The sequence below is a fragment of the Andrena cerasifolii genome, chromosome 1 (assembly GCF_050908995.1).
Source record: "Andrena cerasifolii isolate SP2316 chromosome 1, iyAndCera1_principal, whole genome shotgun sequence".
NCBI classification, from domain to species: domain Eukaryota; kingdom Metazoa; phylum Arthropoda; class Insecta; order Hymenoptera; family Andrenidae; genus Andrena; species Andrena cerasifolii.
In genome coordinates, this window is record NC_135118.1 from 849,209 (window position 1) to 872,503 (window position 23,295).

At 41.4% G+C, this 23,295-nt stretch overlaps 2 protein-coding genes and 1 long non-coding RNA gene across 4 annotated transcripts in view; 2 read left to right on the plus strand and 1 right to left on the minus strand.

The window, feature by feature from the left end:
* Positions 1 to 23,295, minus strand: part of LOC143373918 (uncharacterized) — a 222,420-nt gene that overhangs the window by 139,859 nt on the left and 59,266 nt on the right. The gene's annotated exons all lie outside the window — the stretch shown is intronic.
* LOC143369536 (uncharacterized) lies at positions 11,927 to 12,960 on the plus strand. 2 transcript variants are annotated; one of them, XR_013085435.1, is made up of 3 exons: positions 11,927 to 12,091; positions 12,185 to 12,687; positions 12,818 to 12,960. It is a non-coding gene; the product is annotated as an uncharacterized LOC143369536 (long non-coding RNA). The 2 variants fall into 2 exon arrangements; XR_013085436.1 differs by having other exon boundaries at positions 12,203 to 12,687.
* LOC143378624 (uncharacterized) lies at positions 14,828 to 16,735 on the plus strand. The gene is made up of 4 exons (XM_076830475.1): positions 14,828 to 15,045; positions 15,116 to 15,295; positions 15,407 to 15,894; positions 16,551 to 16,735. Exons 1-3 carry the CDS (start codon positions 14,847 to 14,849, stop codon positions 15,499 to 15,501), a joined length of 474 nt encoding a protein of 157 aa, XP_076686590.1. The 5' UTR covers positions 14,828 to 14,846; the 3' UTR covers positions 15,502 to 15,894; positions 16,551 to 16,735.

Here is a 23,295-nt window from a genome sequence, read left to right on the forward strand (position 1 = left end):
TGCTCTCTCAAAAGTTTAATGCTCTTTTCCACATATAGTTTATTAACGGCATCTGTGTCGGCCACCGGCTGAGCTACGCGTCGTATCTTGCGCGATTTTGCATCAAAGTCGGCAACGGTCACGCAAAGAGCGTTATCACGCATATAATTTCGAAGCATGCCGCTCCATTTGTAATAGTCCATTGTAGCTGCTCCACTCTTCTCGAGCGATACCCCAAATTTGTTGATCGGCATCTCGACGCATACAGTGCACATCATCGGCGTGCGGTTTAATTTATAATGAGGCCTGCCTCGCGGAGTTCCTCGATAATCGATAGAATTTCGTCGTCGTGCGAGTTGTTACCCGCCTGACGCGACGCTTCCAGCAAACGCAATCGATCCACCAGCTCGTTGGGATCATCCCGGTGCACATAATCGATCTTGTTATCGTTTACCACCATGACTCGCGATGTCCTTAGACCTTTCCCCGCTTTACTTGTCAATACACGGGGTAGTAGTGGCGCAATTACATGTTTGTACTTGTATCCCTTGTTACCCAATATGGGGTTTTGTGCGTTATGACCACGTCTGTGAGCATTCGTCATCAGCAGTATACTTTTGTATTTTTGTTTATCAGCATCTGTGTATATAGCATCATCGGGAATTCTCTTGAAAATCAGTTCGTACAGACCAGGCGTTCCTCCATATCTTACACCGTCTATGATTATATTATCATCCTTGTCCATATCGAAAACCTTATCCCCCAGCATCATTCCACTACCACCAAAGTATACACCGTACACATAATCTATGGTCGTATCCCTATCTCCATTTAGGATTGCGCTCATGTATTTTTGTCCCAGCGGACCGAAATGGTTGCGAAACGTTTCTTGCCCCTCGGATGTTTGGAGTTGCTCTCTAATAGATGCTGCAAGCGACTCATCGGCAGAAGTTTCATACACGTCTTCGTCATCATTGGTTGTGAGCGACTGTACATCGGGAAATGTATTTATTGACGCAGGAGGAACCGTGGAATCGTTTGATGCGACATTCAACCGTTTCCGCTTCGATTGAACTGGTGTGGAGGTTACGAGCGAATTTTCCAATGACATGTATGACTGTTTACTATTTCTTTTACGCGATGCGTTCCATTTCGGCCGGATTTTTGTTTTAGGCGTTAATGTTTCAATGCTCATACTCGTCGCAGGTGATATGTCAGCTTCTGTCTCAGCAGTATTTTCCACAATATGTTTTAAGGGCTCGGTAATAGGTTTAAAGTATTTTTCCAGCGCGATATCTTCATCCATCTTGTCAGTCTTCAAAGACTGATGTTTCCTGCGAATGGATTCGCTGGTTTTTGCAATTTCCATCGCTATTCTCTCGCGATCCTTAATCTCCTGACTACTAATCATCATTGTATCGCAGACGTTGCTTTCCCACCGATGTGTTGACGACGATTGAGCATCTCACGGTAGCGCAAACTCGTTAAATCCCTTTCTATAACGCCCATTGGACATCGCGCTATCTTTATCTATCACCATGAAACCATACTCCCGCTGCCAACAATTACGACACAAAGCGCAGAAATCCTCGTAAGACATATCAGTGTTTACATGATCGTTGTACACATGTTTCAAGTTGGTACCATCCTGCTTAAACAGTATCAACAGATTCGCATTGTCGCGTATAAGATGTTTGGGAATCTTTGCATACGTCTGACAGAGATAGAAGCAGTCGACGTTCGAGTGGCGTCCCATTGCAAAGTATTCCCTTATCGTATCTTGCTTGTCGCATGCCACGTCATCAAAGATAAAAATGGAATTCGGAAGCGATTCGCTCGGTGGGATGACGTCACTGTTATTTGAAAATGTAAAGTAGCCAATTTCATCTATCGCAGTCAATAAATTCTCCAAATACTTATATTTTGGCTGTTGCAACGACTTGGAATACACGTACAGGTTCTCAAAGCACACGCCGTGAGGACTTTCCAACAAGCTGACCAGCACGTTGGTCTTTCCACAATTTGATGGGCCACAAATGAGGCAGCGTATAGTGTTTGGTAGCATGCTACCGTGTCTGCGTCTCGTTTTCGGAGACATCATTTGCGATTTATCATCAAAATTAGTCACGCGTATCGCTACAGGTTGTCGCACGAATCGCATCCTCTCCGTGAACTGCGAAAAATGATTTTGATACGTCGAAGCTGCGGTGCGCTCTATTTATAGGCTCGCGCCGAAGCAAAACAGCTCATTATTCAAAATGCTTCTGATCCTGTCGGATAATTGTGATATTCGAGACCAAACCGCTGAGCAGCTGAAATATATATCAAAGATTATTCTACTGCGAGAGTTTGGCAGACACATCGATCAGTTGTGGGACAGACTCCCCGAGCATATAAAAGTCGATTCTGAGGTTCAGCAGTATCGTCGGTGCTTGGAACATTATAATCGCCCTTGGCAGCGAACGCATATCGACGGTCCAGCACCATTGATTAAAAACTGCAGCGAATGTCGTCGAAGAGAGTAAAGAAAGGTTGTGGTCTGTTAAATCGGGCGATAAACGCGTTACCTATCGAATTACATATTCCGGGATATCAGTTTTGTGGTCCAGGAACTCATCTGGCAAAACGATTGGCTAGAGGCGATCGAGGCATCAATCCGTTGGACGCAGCGTGTCGCGAACACGATATTGCATATTCGCGTAGCAACGACCTCGGTGAAAGGCACACGGCAGATAAGGTTCTCGCTGACAAAGCGCGAAAACGCATCGTTGCGCGAGACTCGACTCTGGGTGAAAGAGGTGCTGCTACAGCTGTTTGGGCAGCTATGAAAGCTAAGACGAAAATCGGAATGGGGATGATTTTCAGTCCCCGCAAAAGGACTGTAAGGAGAGCATCGCAAAAGCGGATACTTCCGGTGGCAAAACGAGGTGGCGTATTACCACTTCTCCCGCTGCTAGGTGTTCTCGGATCATTAGCCGGTGGAGCAGCGGGGATCGCCAAGGCGGTAAACGATAATAAGGCGGCGCAACATCAGCTGCAGGAAATGCAGCGTCATAATCGCACCATGGAAGGTCGCGGACTTTATCTCGCACCATACAAGCGCGGACAGGGAATATCGAAACAAAAAAAAAAACGCCGAAAAGACAATAAAAATGCCCGAGGGCGTAACTACAGATGCGCAATTGGGGGAGTTGGCAAAACGTATGCGTATTCCATTTTTTAGAGGTGTTTTTATGCGCAATGCACTACCTGTTGGAGGAGTACGCCGAAACGAGAGCGGTATCGTGAATTTGGATAATGTCGAGGGACCGGGGACTCATTGGGTGGCGTATGCGAAGAGGGGGCGTCGAGCTGTATACTTCGACAGCTTTGGCAATCTTCGGCCGCCTAAGGAATTGGTACAATATCTGGATAAAGATGTCGTGAAAATCGAATACAATCACGCGCCTTATCAGGAGTACAATCAGAGCAATTGTGGTCAACTATGTCTACGCTTTCTACAAACGATTGGTCGCAAATTTAAGGATTGATTTCTCACCACTTTGATTCAGTACGAGTCCAGTCGTACAGCTTGGAATATGTCGTTAACATTCACTCTAACCGGCAAGAGTAGCACCCTCGCGGTGAGCTACTTTCCACCCATAGATTTGAGCGATGATGATTACGAGCTTGGTCTAACAACCCTTGAAACTTACCATACAATACCCAACATCGACTCCAGCAACGATAAATTCTACTTCACCACAAACTATGAGACCAACAGCAGCGTCGACACCAGCCATGAATACATTACGATTCCCCACGGTTCATACGAATTAGACGCCATTGCCAAGTATTTGAAACAGCGATTACTCGAGCGATATCCTCAAAAACTCGATGGCACCAATGCCAACGATGGTAGCGACAGCGATGAGTATCCTATAGTGTTGCGTCCCAACAACAACACCATGAAAAGTGAGCTGTACTGCTGGTTCATTGTAGACTTTACAAAGCCCAATAACATTGGATCGTTACTGGGATTCTCGACGAATCGCGTATTAGAACCGGAACAGTGGCACGAATCGGACGATCCGATTAATATCATGAATGTGAACATTATTCGCGTAGAATGTAGCGTGACCGCTGGCGCGTACAGCAATGGGAAGCGCGTACATACCATACATGAATTTTCTCCCAGAGTACCGCCGGGATATAAGATATCGGAAACGCCCGCGCAGATCATTTACCTTCCAATCACCGCCCAGGTCATTTCGGATCCAACGATACGCGTTGTGGATCAAGACGGACGGTTGCTTGATTTTCGAGGTGAAGAGATTACCATCAGACTGCACGTACGACGACGTCGATGATAATACATGTGGTGCGGTCGAATGAGATCCTTGTGTTGAACGACTCCAGAAACACGTTTCTTCCAAACGAAATTGTTTACAACAACAACAACAACAAGAACAACAATAACAACTGCAACAGCTCTGATTACGCTAAAAAGAAGAGGCTCAGTGCTGCGAACATTGCATTTTTGAAATCGCTGGGATTCATTGTACGCAATTAAGTTGAAAAATGACCGACATTCTAAGCATTGGCGCGAAGCCGAGTTTGATGATCGCATCGTCAAGCTTGAGACTCACACATACAACCCTTACGTCAACACGACGTTTGGTTACAGCGATGAGATAAGAATACCTATACAGCAACAGGATTTATACACATTACCGTGTGAAAGTTTCCTCTCCTGGAGGGGAAATTGACGATAAATAAGCCGAATGATGTATCAACGGTGATGTTGGGAAATAATTGCATGGCATTCATATTTGATGAGATTCGATACGAACTGAATGGTGTGGAGATTGATCGCAACAGAAACGTTGGAATAACTAGCAGGCTTAAAAACTATGTATCGATGACATCTGATGAAGACAAAAATATGGAGAATGCGGGATGGGGCTTGAAACGGCACGATGAGCTAATAGTGAAAAATCATTTCAATTTTTGCATCCCGCTCAAATATTTGTTGGGATTTTGCGAGGACTACAAACGCATGGTTATTAATGCACGTCACGAATTGATTTTAATACGATCGCGCAACGATAACAATTCTCTAATAGGATCGCCGACGTTGGAACCAGAAATTGAATTACTTAAAGTGCAATGGCGGATGCCTCACGTGACGCTGAACGACGTTAATAAGCTGTCGTTGCTACATGCTTTGGAAAGTGGACAAAACCTGAGCATTAGTTTTCGCTCGTGGGATGTGTACGAGTATCCTCTCTTATAGAGCACGACCAAGCATTCGTGGGCCGTGAAGGCAGCTGCACAGTTGGAGAAGCCGCGATACATTATCTTTGCTCTACAGACTGCTCGAAAGAATGTGATGACTGAAGATGTTACTCGATTTGACCACTGCAAATTGACCAATGTAAAACTTTTTCTCAACTCGGAATTTTACCCGTACGATGACATGAACTTGGACTTTGACAAGAATAGGCACGCCATCTTATTTAACATGTATACGCATTTTCGTAAATCGTATTACGGACATAGTTGCAACGAGGCATTATTCACCGTAGCCCAATTTTTGCAATTTGGCCCCCTCGTGGTGATTGATTGCTCGCGACAAAATGAGTCGATCAAGAATAGCACCGTGGACGTGCGCATAGAATTTGATTGTAAAGAAAACGTACCTGCAAATACTACGGCCTACTGTTTGATTCTGCACGATCGGGTGGTTGAATACAATCCGCTGACAAATGTGGTGCGCAAAATCAATTAAATTACTGCGCTACTTGCCCTCCCTCTCCTGTACCAAATTCGTACAAAATTTCATCGTGAAAATCGAGATGCTTTACGAGAAAGACAACATTCTCCAGTCTGTCTTGGAAGCGAACGGACCTCTAAATTGTATCGATAATGGTCGTACAAACATTCGTTGACCTGCAAGGGTTCATCGTCGATGGAAGATTTGTCGCGAAGGAAGTGGCTATCCTACGAAAGGGAACAATTCTCTCGCACTATATTTTTGGGAGTTCGATGCCACAATATCTTCTTACAAAATCCGACAAATCGAGCATCCGGTGGTTGGTGGCAAAACATCATGGACTACGTTGGGAAGATGGAGACGTTCCGTACAGTATGGCTAAACAGCTAATTATAAAAGCTGTAGCCGATGCGATCGACGAGGAAGATGACACACCCCATGTCGTATACGTTAAAGGGCTGCAGAAACGCGATTGGCTCATGGATTTCCTCGATGAAAATACGAGAGGGGACGTGATCATCGAGACGCTAGACATTGACTACGAGGATATCAAATCCCTAAATAAGCTAAACGTAGTTAATACTCTGCGATGTGGCAGACACGCAAAACACTGTGCCATGCAAAATGTATTTAAAATATTCAACTGGTGGTCTAAACGCCAGAGGGAAATACACAAATAAAATATAATCAATTTTTAATGCATAACTGTTTTTTCTTCACCCTCCTCAACCTCCAACCTTCTGCATGTACGCTAGATTAAGACGATAGTTGTAATTATGTACAAGTAGTAGTACGATTCATGATCAACGCGGTATGATAGACGTTCGATAGATGTTCAAGTGGTCTGATAGACGTTCGATAGATGTTCAAGTGGTCTGATAGACGTTCGATAGATGTTCGGAGTGGTACGATAGATGTTCAAAGTGGTATGATAGACGTTCGATACCCGTTCGATAGATGTTCAAAGCGGTACGATAGACGTTCAATACACGTTCAAAGCGGTTCGATACATGTTCGATACCCGTTCGATAGATGTTTAAAGTGGTACGTTATGTGTTCAAAGTGATTCGATACACGGTTGATATGCGATCAAAGTGATGCGATTCACGTTTGATACATGTTCAATACAAGTTCGATAGATGTTCAGAGTGGTATGATAGGTGTTCAAAGTGGTTCGATACATGTTCAATACATGATCAGAGTGGTATGGTCTAGTCGAATGATGTGCCCAAAGAAGAAGGGAAAGCAGATGCGTGTGAATAAGGAGAGGACGGTCAGTGAAGAAGAAGATAAGTACATGGAGGAGGATGGTCAGCGAAAATGCAGGTGGCCTGTGATGAAGATGGTGAAGAACAAAGGCATCCTACTTTGCAAAGCTATGCATTTCTCGATTTCATCATAGGAGGGGGTTTTGACGTGCAAGAGCCAGGAGATGCATCGAGACCAGTTGCATTCAAATCGCGAAGGTGTCACATATTGCTTTGCGAGCGTCATTTTTATATAAAAAAAAAAATGGGATTGCACAGAATTGCTCCAGAGTGCGATCCCGCGCAGAGCCGAGAGAATCCAGAGGTATGTACTTCGCAATATTTTTGACATTTATCACGTTTAACCATTTATACCGAGTGAGATTAAAATCAGACGGTTGTGCCAATATTATATATCGTGGGTTTCTATGTTCCAGAACTCGCCACCACCGTCACCCCCGAGGGTACAAGCCGGACCATCGCCGCCGCCATCACCCCCGTCGCCGAGGGTGTGGTCACCGGATTGGGGCTGGCCGTAGCCATCACCGTCGCCGTCGCCGCCACCTTCACCCCCGCTGCAAGTATGTAATACTTTGCATTTTTTTTTTGCGTTTGATATTTAATATGTTTTGTATAAATATAATATCAATTTTTTGTGTGTTCTAGAATTTATATTTTATGATGAATGCGCGGGTGGTGGAGGATGAGGCACCGGCGCTGGCCGAGGAGAATGCGGCGGGCCCCACGAGAGCGGTTAGGCTGCAGCGATCACCATCGCCATCACCATCGCCATCACCACCGCGGTCGCCGCACTAGTTTTATTCTTATTCTATATTTTTATATTTATGTTCTTTTTTTCTTTTTTTATTCTATATTTTTTATATTTATATTTATATTCTTTTTTTTTATTTATATTTATTATTATTTAATTGTATTTTATATTCTTCTTTTTTTTATATATTCTTTTTTTATATTATATTCTTTTTTTTATATTTATATTTATATTCTATTATTTATTATTATATTCTATATTCTATATTCTATTATTTATTATTATATTCTATATTCTATATTATTCCTTCATATTATTCTTTCATATTATTATTTGTAACAATATATATATTTCTTAAACATATATTATTTCTCAATTTTATTTACCCGTGTTCCTCCTCCCACGGCCTAATTTTTAAGATTTGTTGACGCTGCATAATTCTTATATGTGTGAGCAATTTTATTTTACATAATTCCACTATTTTATTAGATCGAGTTAATAAATATAATAATTTCTATACATATGCAAAGAATTTTATTTTATTTTTATGCAATAATTCCGCTATTTATAAGAACGAGTTAATAAATACAATAATTTTTTATTTTACAATGGTATTCTAAAGACGCGGTGTCGAGAAACGCCGATCTTTCCCGACATCGTTCGAAACAATTTCTGATAAAATTTCTCATAAAAATAAATTATTATACGCCGACGTTGTGTGTGTGTGTGTGTGTGTGTGTCACATATGTGACGCTCCGTTGGTTTCGCTATATGTACCATTCGGAAAAGACTAATGTCAGAGACGGCGTTTGGGGGAGTTGGTTAGGCGGCTGACTCGTACCGCGGAGGTCTTGGGTTCGAGCCCCGTCGCCCCGAGAAGTTTTTTCATTTATATTAATATCATAAAATTAATATTTCCTTCCTTACCGACAGTCTGTTGTACCACGCTCCAGAGTAGCACCTTCCTTACCGACAGTCTGTACCACGCTCCAGAGTAGCGTACCTTCACCCCGCGGTTCCTCCTCCTCCTCCTCGATGATACCCCCCACCACTCCGCCATCTCTATGACGTCATCCGCCGACAAAAAAAAACAAATTTTCAAATTTGAGTTTCAAGGTCATGATCATGACCTTGAAACTCAAATTTGAATTAGAATCCCCATTGTCCTACTACTCTTGGTTGCTGATACATACACCCACCCCCCAATTCTCTCCTAAAATATTAATAGGTACTCCATTATTGTACGTATGTATACGTAATATATGAAATGCATTACATACATATTATTTGCCATGATAATTACTTTAATATCTGGGTTCAATATGTTCGTGCGTAATAGACACCTGGTTCCTTTTGTCTGATAATGATCATGCAGAGGGCCAATCTGCATCCTCCTCGAACGATTTCCTTACAGGGGACACTAGATAGCAAATAATAACAGAGGTGGATTATGTACTTCGCCCACACTTAATATGTACATTTGTCAATTGGAATGATGTTTGCTCTTCGTACCAATGTTCAGATTCTTCCATCCCTTCCATAGTTCACCGCGTTTGCCATTTTTCTCTTTTCAGGCCCTGATTCCAAATCATTGCGAAAAATGCCTCATGCTGTAAACAAGTTATGTAGTATTAATTCTTACTGCCAAAAGCAAAACAGACCGTCATACATGCTTAAGAAATGAAACTTATCTTTTTTCCGAATTGGTGACCAGGCCGTTTCTTTGCAGATCCTTTGACGTTGACCCTGTCCTTTCCCACTTGAATGCTGCGATGTTCAAGCGCCGTAAATCTTCCCAGCGGCCTGATAATCTTGAATCCTTGTAGCCCTGACTTCTGTTCGAATCCTGTAAAAAACCGATTTTTTTTTTCATTTAGTCAGCAATACATACATACTTAAGAGCATCTTGTAAATGAATCAAAGTCTATTTCACAGCTTACCTTCGATGATTTCATTTCTTTTTATTCCGCAGGAAATGGTTTCGCAAATTTAAGATCGTGTCTTGTATGAATTCTGACTCGTCTTGGGCGTGCATTTGCAAGTCGTCAAATAGTTCCTGCAAATGCCTTATTCGCCCTTCTTCCGCTGAAACCTCATGATTTAAGTTTTCCTGTTCGATATCTTGTTCTTGTTCTGTTTCTGCTACCGGCTTTTCTTCTTCTTCTGTTTCTTCTACTGGCTCTTCTTCTTTTTCTGCTTCTTCTTCTTCTTCATCATCTTCTTCTAACAGTTCTTCTTGCTGTGTTTCCTTCTGTTTCTCATTGTCTTCCTCCGTTTCCTCTGCGGACAAAGTTTCTGTGTCCTCGCATGCGTTTATATATTCTACGAGTCTTTGCTCAGAAGGTTGTTCTTCTATTACTTCGCCAATCATGGCTTCCAGTTGAGCTTCTAACGCATCAGTAGGCTCCTCTTCCGTGTCTGGTGTGACCGGAGGGATGATCCCCATAATTTTTTTCCAGGCATTCGCAACATTAATGGGTTCCACATCTCCCCACGCTTCGTGGACGAAGTTTATGCAATCCTTTAAATCGTACTTCCGGTGAAATTCCTGTATTCCACCGGGGTATTCGAGGATTCGCCGTAACATTTTGTGGCGGAACGATCTTTTCATCTTTGCGATAATGCCTTGATCCATGGGCTGTAGAATAGAAGTGGTATTAGGTGGCAAGAACATGATCTCGAAATTATCAGTCTTGCATTTGGACGATTCTATCTGATGTCCTCCAAAGTTATCCAACAATAGAAATATTCTACCACTTCCCCCACTCTCTAATTGCCATTTCCTCACGGCGGGCTTAAAATGGTTTTCATACCAATCTGCAAATACATTTCGGTCCACCCAGGCGTTTTTCTGCGATTTAAATATCACTGGTAACTGATTTCTCACATGCTTCAGTGCCCTTGGGTTTTTATATTTATATATGAAGAGGGGGGTCAGCTTGTGGGTTCCTGTTGCGTTAGCGCATAAACCCACGGTTACACGGTCTTTCTTCATCTTCTTTCTTGAAATCCTTGCTTCTTTGCCATGGATCAAAGTTTTCGAGGGTACAGCCTTCCACGCCAGACCAGTTTCGTCCATATTATATATGTTTTCTAATGGGATGTCTTCTTCGCGTATTTTACGTATAAAGGATGCTGTGAATTCTTCACCAGCCGCCTCATCGGCACTTCCTTTTTCACCGTAAATATTAACTAGGCGGATGTCGTGACGATTCTTGAATTTCGACACCCATCCCCTACTTGCCTTAAATCCTGTTGTTCCTGCAAATTGTGTCGCCATTTCATTAGCTTTCTCCTGGAGCAACAGGTCGCTGATTGTGTCCCCTAACATTCTTCGTTCTAAAAACCACGTACGAAGACGATTTTCCAATTCTTCGTATTTCGGTTTCCGCATTCTCTTCATTCTTCGGATGTGGACACTCTTGCTGTCAAGTCGGTGTAACGTCAATTTTTTTCGCCGAATGCTGCGAACGGTCGTAGGATGAACACAATATGTCATTGCAAGTGCACTAACCGATTGACCATTATCTAGTTGCTGCACTATATCCAGCTTCTGCTGTATTGAAAGCGCGGTAAGTTTTTTTCCACGATTGCACGCCATTTCTTTCACTACACTTTTCAAACACTTCCACTACACTTTTCAAATACCTTCACTACACTTTTCAAACACCTTCACTACACTTTCACTACACTTACAAAACACTTTTCAATTTCTTGAAAAAAATCGTTTGTCACGATCACCTTGCCTACTCGATAGAAGTCGATCGCGAACTGTGTGTGAACTAAGTGTCACCGCAGCGCGCGATCGGACGATCGCGAGTTGTTAAAACAACAGAACGCTGGCCGTTACGCTGAAAAAAATCCCGCCGTCGTGAAGACTGTTACCAAGCGTTTGGCGCCTTTTCATTACGTATTGACATTCCATAAAAATAAACATTTAAATGAATGACTACAAATTGTACTATACATATCTTTAAATTACGAAGAAAATTTCGGAATAAAGATCATCAATAATCTCAAATAAATGTATTATAACAAAGAGCGCAATTTGGCAAAGTAGAGCAGATTGTGCCCTTTGTTATAATACATACATTTATTTGACATTATTGATGATCTTTAATCCGAAATTGACTTCTTAGTTTAGGCCCAATGAAGGTACAATTAACAGGAAAACTTAAATCATGAGGTTTCAGCGGAAGAAGGGCGAATAAGGCATTTGCAGGAACTATTTGACGACTTGCAAATGCACGCCCAAGACGAGTCAGAATTCATACAAGACACGATCTTAAATTTGCGAAACCATTTCCTGCGGAATAAAAAGAAATGAAATCATCGAAGGTAAGCTGTGAAATAGACTTTGATTCATTTACAAGATGCTCTTAAGTATGTATGTATTGCTGACTAAATGAAAAAAAAATCGGTTTTTTACAGGATTCGAACAGAAGTCAGGGCTACAAGGATTCAAGATTATCAGGCCGCTGGGAAGATTTACGGCGCTTGAACATCGCAGCATTCAAGTGGGAAAGGACAGGGTCAACGTCAAAGGATCTGCAAAGAAACGGCCTGGTCACCAATTCGGAAAAAAGATAAGTTTCATTTCTTAAGCATGTATGACGGTCTGTTTTGCTTTTGGCAGTAAGAATTAATACTACATAACTTGTTTACAGCATGAGGCATTTTTCGCAATGATTTGGAATCAGGGCCTGAAAAGAGAAAAATGGCAAACGCGGTGAACTATGGAAGGGATGGAAGAATCTGAACATTGGTACGAAGAGCAAACATCATTCCAATTGACAAATGTACATATTAAGTGTGGGCGAAGTACATAATCCACCTCTGTTATTATTTGCTATCTAGTGTCCCCTGTAAGGAAATCGTTCGAGGAGGATGCAGATTGGCCCTCTGCATGATCATTATCAGACAAAAGGAACCAGGTGTCTATTACGCACGAACATATTGAACCCAGATATTAAAGTAATTATCATGGCAAATAATATGTATGTAATGCATTTCATATATTACGTATACATACGTACAATAATGGAGTACCTATTAATATTTTAGGAGAGAATTGGGGGTGGGTGTATGTATCAGCAACCAAGCAACAATTCATGCGCAGTCGGAGCACATACATAATTGTACGAAGGACGTCGAGATTGGCCTTCCTTTCATTCAGGAAATTTGACATAGTTGTTACAAATATGTGCATAAAAAGAAAATATTAAAATTTCATTTTTCAAATGTATAAATGATTTATTTAGTGTAAGACGCGTTATATGTGTACTTTCTTTGGCTATGTACACACTGATCTCTTCCTGTAAGCTTGGCTTGTCCCTATAAGCAAAATTAGGCCACTGCCTAGGGTGGAAAGTCGACAAGAGGTGCATAATGGTATTTTCATTGCTGGTATTGTTGAAAATATACTTTAAAATAAAATATTACAAATTGTACTGCAACTGTTTTAAACTACGAATAAAAATTCAGAGTAAGGTCATCAATAAACTCAAATAAATGTATTATAATAAAGGGCGCAATTTGACAAGTTCGCCTAGGGCGCAAAAAAGATTTGTGACGGGCCTGCGTCAAGATTTTGCGAAGCGGTTTCGTGCCCACGATACGCGCTTGCCATCGCGCACGCCCGTCGCGCACGCAAAGGACAGAGTGTCAGGCGTCCGAAAGACGGAGCGAGACAAAACATCAACGCGTCGTCGGTCTCGTACCGTCCTCGCTCGCTTTCAGTGCCTCTCGCTCGCTCTCGTTCCATCTCGCTCTAGCTTTCGCCGGGCAAGAGTGAGACAAAAGTGGTGGGGATAGCGAAGAGTCGGTATCGTGTACACAAAATCGAGTCGCTAACGAGACAATACTGTAATCATGCGTATCTTCCAAAGAGTGTGGCTTGGCGAAACATCAAAGCGGAAAATATTGATTTTGATACCTATAGGAATAAAGTGTCGGGGCTTCAGGCTAGTGTTGTTGCAGTTCAACCTGACCCTGTGCAAGTTCCTATGGATTTACCATTAACTAATCTAATTGCTGATGATGTGATTGAGTGGGATAATTAAGCCAAATAAATTTTAATTATTTTTTTTTAAATTCCATATTATTCCTTCATATTATTCTTTCATATTATTATATGTAACAATATATATTTTTTAAACATATATTTTTTCTCAATTTTATTTACCCGTGTTCCTCCTCTCACCGCCTAATTTTTAAGATTCGCCGTTTCAATAATTATTATTTCTCTGCGTTGAGAAAAAAGATTTCTGCTGACGCTGCATAATTCTATTTCGTTCTTCGCGCTGCCTAGTGACATCACCCTGCACGGCTGCTCCAGAGGAGTCGAATTACGCGAGATCGCGCGAAACGCAGCGACGTTAAATCGGAACGCTTTGAAATACTGTTAGCTTTAGAATGCACGCGATTCTATCCCCTATGTAGTGGTGTCCCTTTCCCTCCTAGAATTTTAACTTTAAAGTAATGCTCCGTCTCTTTCCCTCGAAGACGCGGTGTCGAAAAACGCCGATCTTTCCCGACATCGTCCGAAACAATTTCTGATGCATACTGGTTTGGAAAAAAAATTCTAGGACAGTCCCCACCCTGGGTTAGGTCTGAATAATTTTTCGGGTGGGCCAAGTTCTGAAAGAGATATTTTTCGGGGGTCTATGCCTCCCTCTGAAAAATTTCCGACGGTGGGCCAGGTCTGGAGAGGTCTCCGCGGCGGCTCAGCCCGGACTGATCCTCTCCACGATTACGGCTTCCCCCACTCCGCGGCTCGTGCGCGCGCCCATGTTTCTCTCCGCCGCGCTCCCCCGCGCTCCCCTCAGAAGACCTGGTCTAGAACCCGCTTAGCCTTACTACTGGCAAACCAAATTTGCAAAAGTATTAAGGAAATTACATTCACAACAGGATATGTTTTTCGTATATTCGCACAATCCGTTTACGATCAGACCGTGATTTTAGATAAAAAATATAACACACTCATCACACAGGCGAATTAATTTTACAAAAAATACGATAGACTCCTTTCCTCCTGACTGTATGCACTTAATGTGTCCAGACGTTGTCAAAAAATTACTACTTAATTTCTATTATGGAGCAACCGTGCACAGTTGTTCTATTTATCGAGGACGGATTTATCGCAGCAGTGCCGACAATGTGGATTCAGAGCGGATCGTGTTATTGGCCACCATATTCCCAGAAGCACATACCAAATCTGTTAAAAAAGTGTGATGTAGCAGCTGATTGTTGGCCAACATTTAAAATAAAAGTTTTTAAAGATTCCACTTTTGGTAGGTTGAGATTATTATACTAATTAATTTCTAATTATTATATCAAGTAATTACTAACACGTACTTCCAGATAATTATCTCAAAGCTCGAAAAAAGGCAAAAGTAGCCAAAGAGACGAGCGATCTGCAGTCGGAAGCGGAATCGGGCAAACGGAAGCGCATTTCAAAAGAATTTTCCAGCAGTGAGGAATCTCTGCACGAATCTTTATTATCCCCGCCTCCGAAACTCGGAAGAACTAGTACAGTGTTATGTGGGTTAATACAAAGGGGAAATTTGCTGTACAAAATTATAATATCTGGAGCAACTTAATTCTTTTTCTTGTATGAAACAGTTCTTTAACAGAAATAATTATTATTTTCAGACGATACTTTAGTCTTTGATCATTCGGACTACCGTGTCCAGGAAGAACTAGAAATTCCGCGGATTGGAGGCACCAATGAAAGTTCCTCATCATAGAACATCCTTATTGTTAAATTAATATATTTTTTTCCAAAGATATTGCACACGGAAATATTTTTGCAACGTGAACAGTTACAGTGAAAAAATATGAGATATCATAAAGAATTTACAGAAAATGTAGACAGAGGTTCTAGCTGCAGCAGGTGCGACAAGAGAGATGAGCAGCAACGGGATCTCATAACTCAGATCCATGTACTTCGAGCTCTTATGACGGAGACGCTTCAAGAAGACACAAATTTAAAGAAGGATGTAATAACCACTCAAGCGGCAACAGAAACAAACACCACCTCCATTTTCACCAAATACGGCTGACGGTTTCCTTTGTAAACTGTACAGGATTTAAAGCAATTTGACGATATTTTGCAGAATAAAGCACATTTTAATGACACAGTAAGTATATAATACCGTCGTTGTTAGTATCTGTATTCTGTATGCAGAAAATGTGTTTCTGATGGACAGGCAAACGAGTATAAGTCGAATTTTGATCAAACCGAGATAATTTTCTATATTGCTGTCCCCTTTGCTTATGGTTCCAGTAGTATCAGTCAATACCACTATTTTCTCGTATTTTTTTACCGGACATCGTAATAGTATACAAAATACAGTATAATGGTGGGAAAACAGCATAAGTTGAGTCATGTCGAGGAATACAACGAAGAAAATAATATCTCACCTCAGGCTAAACAGTTGCTTTTTTGTTCTTTTTTGTGCATCGAAGTTAAAAATAAAAGTGTCTTTGGATTAAATTTGTAATTTGATTAAAAAATTTTAATTTTTTTGTAATTTTTTTCTGTGTATGAACTATATTTTGAAAGTCCAATAGGACGAGACATATGTTATCAACTTTCACGTCCAAAATTTAACACCTGATCTTACGCACTTTAAATATTCCAAATGTCTTCCTGCAAACTAAGAATTTTGACTTGTACTCGTTTACACGCTCACCAGAGATGTAGTTCCGATTTTTTTAAAAAAATTGATGACGGTAATTCTTCAAAACAATATTATACTTAACTTGTTAATGTTGAATAAGTTTTAAATTTTAGGTCAAAGAATTGGCAAATTATGGTGGGTCTGATAATCATACATTTGTCAAACGAATGTTATCGTCGTTGGTGACCAATGACGGTGCATTACTGTATAGTTGGCTCGGCAGAAAAGACGAAGAAGATTTCCACATATTAAACGTGGCAAGGCTTTTAATATGTAACTATCACCCTTATTTTATTTTTCCTAAAGCCGCGTATTCAACTGCGCATTCGCCCTGAATGTGCACTCGGCGCGCACCGATTTTTTGCTCGTTCAGTATTCGACGCGCGTTCAGTGGATCGGGTCTATTACAAACGGGAGTAAGTTCGGTGTAGGTAGTAATAGGCGGTGTAGGTAATGAAACAGGATTATATGGATAGAATGTGGATGAAGAAGCTTGTGGTGTATTATTCGGCTGTTGATTGTATGAAGGCGGGATTAAAAAGGACATTTCTAGTTCGTATAAAATGTTATTAATTTTATGTTGGGCCATTATGCGGTGCCGGTCGTTAAATTTGTTTAATTTTGCTGCAACATACTTCCCAAATGTTGCGCATTCGTCATTCTCTGAATTACGGGCATTGACGGCAGTTCTTAGGTATTTGAATGCTTCCTCAATTCGGGAGTCTTCTTTCCGCTTGACGATCTTTTTGGGCGATTTAAACTGTTTGGCCCGTAGTGTGGCATCGTGTCTGGGGAGCGGCGTCGTCGACAGGGTCGACAATGATGGAAACATCTATCGCTTCATCTACATCGGCAGTCTAAATAAAATGAAACAATAAAATTAAATTAATATTGAAATTTTCAGATTCCATCCACTGCAGAACAATGGAAGAAAATGTCAGATGAATTTGAGGAAATTTGGAATTTTCCGCATTCCGTTGGCGCTATTGACGGAAAACACGTAGTAATGCAAACGCCAATAAAAAGTGTAAGTATCTTTTACACTTATAAGTCTCAATTCAGCATCGTTTTATTGGCCTTAGTGGATGCTTACTACAATTTCTTATTCGTTAACGCGGGCTGCCAAGGCAGAATATCGGATGGAGGAGTATTTAAAAATTGTCATCTATACAAACAGATCGAGGAGCAAAAGCTTAATCTTTTTTGCCTTTCTTTTTTTTAGGAGATTCTGTTTTTTCTTTAGGTCCTAATATGATGAAGCGTATTTTTTTACCGTATTTTCCCGCGAGTCAGCGATAGAGAACGATTTCCAACACTTTTGGGTAATTTATGGCTTTTAGCTGGTTCCGCTTCGTAGCAGACGTAAACTCAGGGTATCGGAAAACGGAAACAGGAATGGTATGCCTTTTCTTCTTTATAGCAACTCGAAGACTTTCTGTTTCTCTCCTCTTCGGACCCTTTCGAACCAAAACACGTGGTGTCTGCTTTCTACCTCGAAGCAATTGGTACATTGGCAGTAAAAGGACGGAGTGCGGGCTTTCGCGAAAGTGTACGATGGTTCGTTCGTTGCACTTCTGCAAAGCACGCGTGTTTCGAAAATATGATGGCTTCTTTTTACTGAAAGCCTCTTGTCCTGGTGGGAGTTAACTCATAATGGAACGAGAGAAGCTACTTGGGGGTAGAGGAAGTTGCTTGGAAAAAAACCCTGTCGGTCAGCTAGCAATCTCGTTCCAGAAATGTTCACCGCACAAGAATATTACGCGATGTTCTGGGTGTACGCCCGGAACAACGGGGACGCAAGTGCTACCGTGCGAGCGTTTGCACGGGAATACCCGCATATCCAAACCCCAAGCGAGGGTACGATTCCGCGTTTGGCGTCAAGATTATTCTTAACGGATTCAATAATGCCACAAGGCGTGCATAGACGCTGAGGTTGGTCACATCGAGCAACTGCTCAAATGACAGTAATCGGCCTCTTTCGGGGCCACCAATTTTATAACGTAGAAACAACACGTTCCATGAAGAGTAAATTAAGTAATTAGTGTTAGTGGCCGTGCACTGAAGTGAATATTCGGTACATTAACCCGGACGCACTTGATGTTGTGACCCTTACCTTCGGGTGGTGTCGTATACCTGCGATCAGCTAAGCACTGGATGCACCTTATCATAAATCTTTTCGTCCACCAATGAGCAATATCGGTGCAGTGACCTACTTAGTGACAGGTTTCCGAAAAGGAAGGAAAGGAAGGAAAGGAATGTCCGAAAGGGTGAGTTTTATTTAATTTATTGGTGATTATTAGGTGTAGAAATAGATTCTGTTTGATTTTAGGGTACAATAACAGTTTGATTTAAAAAACGAATGAAAACAACTCAATCATCGAAATTATTTCCGTTATTGTTAATTACCTTTTGCCATTTTTCTGGCAGCTTACGAATATCACCGCGATAGAAATTCAGTAGCTTTGTAGTGGTTATGTAAATCCAGTCGGGATGAATTTATTTATACACCTAATATTATTTTTTAAATTTAGTTACGTTGGCCGTTATTAAACTACGGATTTTTACCTTAATAACGAATTACGATCACTTGTCGTACATTTTCTGTTACATTACCTTTTCGTTTATGCCTTATTTGAAAACGAAATTTACGTATTTCTTGTCCTCCCAGTTCAAACAATTATTATTTAAGATTCTGCTTTAAAAAAAATTGTGTAACGCGATTGCCTTCGATGCATGTCGACTTGCTTGTTCTCACGTTCGTAGTACAGACGCAGTCGCCTATCGCGTAGTCAACGCTACCGCGGGAGCTCGGCCGAAAGGCGCGCGCTCTGATTGGTCGGTTTTTTTTGTTGTTAATATCTCGTTAACGAAGCTTCCCACAATATTTTCGCTATGGGAAAAGTTGTTTCAAATCACCCCCTGAGTCACCCCTTTCAAGGAACTCCGACATTTTTGGGACACCCTGTATACGTCTTTATACATGTCTTTATTTAATTGTTCGTGTAGCGGCCATCGGCACGACCAAATACGAACATTTGGCGTGCACATGGTCGGCATGGTTTATGACGCGCGCGTCAGCTAAATTATTTTTGAGTAAGCCGCTTTCCGTTTCTTTCGTGATTGAATTTTGAACAAAACAGATTTTCCTTCGAGACTTTCGTTTACAGCCTCAATAGTTATTGCGGGTATCATAAACCTCGAGTTTCCGAAGGGCCCACGATGCGAGGCCGAGTGGCCTGCGACCGTCCACGTCACGCGTCTTGAGGGCCGGGGGGAAATCCCGCTGCATTGCCAGGAGTATTTCTCCTGCAAAATCTCCCCCCCCCCCCCCGTTACGGTGGAAACGCGCCGAAAAGTACCGATTGGTTGACACCGGCATCGGGTCAACCAATTAGGAGGTGTTTCTAGCCGCGCGTGTCTTGACAAGAGCTAACATCTTGTCCGCAATAAGACTCTGAAATAAAGACTAAAAACTGAACTACTGTGTGAATTCTATAAGGGAACTTAGCTAACACCTATTCCTTTAGTTCGTACAGGGAATTAGTTAATTTCACACCTTTTTTCAGTCTACTTGCGTCACCATCAGTTCAGGGAAACCGAACTTTTCAACCAATCAAGGCCAACTTTACATAGTTGTTTTTATAGTGTATATTAAGTTCTATTAGTTAAAAGGACACACTGCGTGACACGACAATGTAGCATTTACAACAATATTATAAACATCCCCTGATAGCCAGATCTGGGTAGCAGAATCTGACATCAGAAGCGTAGTCGTCTGTGTCCGCAGATAGCTGCGTTCTGAGGTGCAGAGCCTGATGTCAAGTGCCTGATGTCAGATTGGCAACAGATGGACAGCAGATTCTGCCGTCTGCTTGGCACAGCCAACAGCGCCATCTGAGAGCGAGAATTACCAATTTCCAATGCGTGAAATCACATGGTCGTCCCTACACACCAACACAAATGTACCGTTACTGCTATAGGTGTATCCCTACCCCTATATAACCTGCCAGCAGATTGTGCAGTTCATTAAATAATTAATTCTACTTATTTCCAAAAGTATTTATTTTTTCTCAACAATTGTTACAGAATAATATAAGTAGCGCATATAAATTCGAAGAAGAGCATTCAATATTTACATTTACAAATCACAATTCCATATTCCGTATTGTGTTAATGCTGAAAACAAATAGAACATTAGTATAAAGTTAAACGTAACATATGAATAAACAGGATACTTCAGCTCCATCTCCGCACAGTACACACCCTAGGCGATCATGCATGATCCTGCGAACATTAACATTTATAAGAAAACATGTGTTAAATTATTATTTACGAAACAAGAAGCTAAACATTCGCACTTCGCGCATAACCCAGCTTTTCTATCTTGCAGATAATGTGAATCTCGATTTCCGTGCCGTAGATAATTGGAAATTATTCATTTCCATAATTACCTTTGCTTTGTTGGATACTTTGAGATGATTCGTCTGGATATTGAAGCTTCGAATCGCGTGGAATATTTTTCGGTTTTTTCGGCAGTGACTGCCACTGCCAGAGACAGCCACCGCCACCTCAGCCCTCGAAAACGAACGCAAACTGGACGTAGAGTTTTGACCAATTACAAGTTTCGGCATTATGGCGCAGCCAATCCGAGCGTAACCCATTGTACCGCCACATTGGTACACGTGTTACATCTACATACCGTACCGTTTGTTCAAAGTCGTATCCGTTGTGCTTGAAGACGAACGCTCGAAAAATATTCCACGCGATTCGAAGCATCAATATCCAGACAAATCATCTCGAAATATCCAGGAAGCAAAGGTAATTATGGAATTGAATAATTTCCAATTATCTACGTCGCGGAAATCGAGATTCACATTATCTGCAAGGCAGAAAAGTAGGGTGATGCGCGAATTTTTAGGACCTTTTTAAGGCGTCTTCTGGACGTTCGTGGACGTCTTTGAGACGTCCTGAACGCCTGACCTGGACGTCTTTAAGATGTCTTTAAGACATCATTGTGCTATCCAGGAAATCAGAACTACACGGATATTGTTGCGCGATCTGGTGGGACTTTTTGCCTTAGGAGCAGGTTCGCGCCCGTGGAGTACTGAAGCACTCTGCTTGTGGGGATACGCGGCAAATTATCGAAGATTCAAGGAATAGAATAAGTCTGAACTCCCGAATGGTAGGTTTAATTAGGTTTAATTCGTATATTTTACAAGGATAATATAAACTGATTCGTCGCAAACGTCTCGAACGAAAAACAATATATGAATGCATTCTATGGGCCTCCATGCGTGCCTCTTTTATATCCCTTAGCTTTTGCACACGCCACTACTTGCAGATGCGCATTGGTTGCCCCAAAGGTCCTTGGAACGTAGACCACCGGAGCCCGTGTCTCCAAGCAGTCGCTGTCGTCCAATCAAGACGGTGATACTCTCCTAGCTTCGTCGGTGGTTGGTCTTTCGCGCTTCTCTCTATGTTTTTGGGGCTGTCTCTTGACCATCTCCCCTCCACCTTCGGGATGGTGGTTGCTGTTGGAGGTGGTTGATGCACGTGTCCAAAACATTAAAGTAACGTTTGGGGGTTCCGAGAAGAGGCCAGCTAATATAAACAAAGTTCTCTCCCGACAGAATTTATGGGGAATATAACGGTTGTCGGCTTCTGTTTGAGTTCCACCCCTGGCCTCTCCTGCACGTGTCACTCGGGGGTGCATATGTTGTGGATATTGAATAAAAGAAATCTTGAAGATGAAAATATTATAGTTTAATTGTACCTTAGTCCCTGTATTTTACTTAGTTTATATTCTACTACTAGTATTTCTTATTATAGTTATATTATAATATATTATTTTTCTTATTGCGTTAGAAGGATCGTGTTCTACGTTGCCGTTATATTTTTCCTACGGTTACTCCCTATCGGCTCTACGTGTTCCAGTCATACCAACATGTACTTTCACAGCATTTGCACTTGACAAGGCTACATACTCGCAACTCGCAAGACATACCCAGATACCTGTTCTCAAATCTCGCGCTGCGTCGAATCTCGATATCTCTCGGCGCCTTAAAGCTAACTTCACACAATCACACATATTTACACCAGCGGAAACCACAACAATATCAACCCACAATTTTCAATATCGATAATTATCGATAGTGAGGACCATCGGTAGTTTTCGATAGTGAGGACCATCGATAACTATCGATAGTACCATCGATAATTCTCCACCACTACTATATATATATTTCACCATACTTCACTGATGATACTTCCAGGGGGTGAACAGTAATACCATCGCTGTGCAGAAACATAGTTCATCCCGTCTTGAATATACGCTAGATGGCGTTGTTTCGCCCTCACACACCCCTCATTCCGCTGACGGTAGGTTGCGTGTCTTCGTTGCATTCAGTAATCAGTTCAAATCAGTTGCACGTGGCCGCCATTTGCAATTGTCAGTGACATTAATCTATTTTGAAGTGTTTTATGGCACTAGAGAATGTAATTTAAGATTATTAAGACGCTGCTATCAAAATTCGCTTCAAGGTCAAAATTGGAAATACGCTCTTTTATAGAAATACTGTGATATAAGTAATTAATATAATTATGTACTAAGCATTATAGGGTTTAAGCAAACTATTAAACTGTCTACAGCAATAAAATGTATTTGTTAAGAAGTTCTGAGCGTAGAGAAGTTTCGTGTTATGGACGTACGAGATGTAACAGATGAACTGTGATCTTTATATATAATAAAAAAATTCTTTAAAACAATTTCATTACCTTTTTCTTATTCATAAAACACACTTTTATGAATAAGAACTTAATAAAATGAAGAGACCAATAGAAAAATATACAGAAATTCAT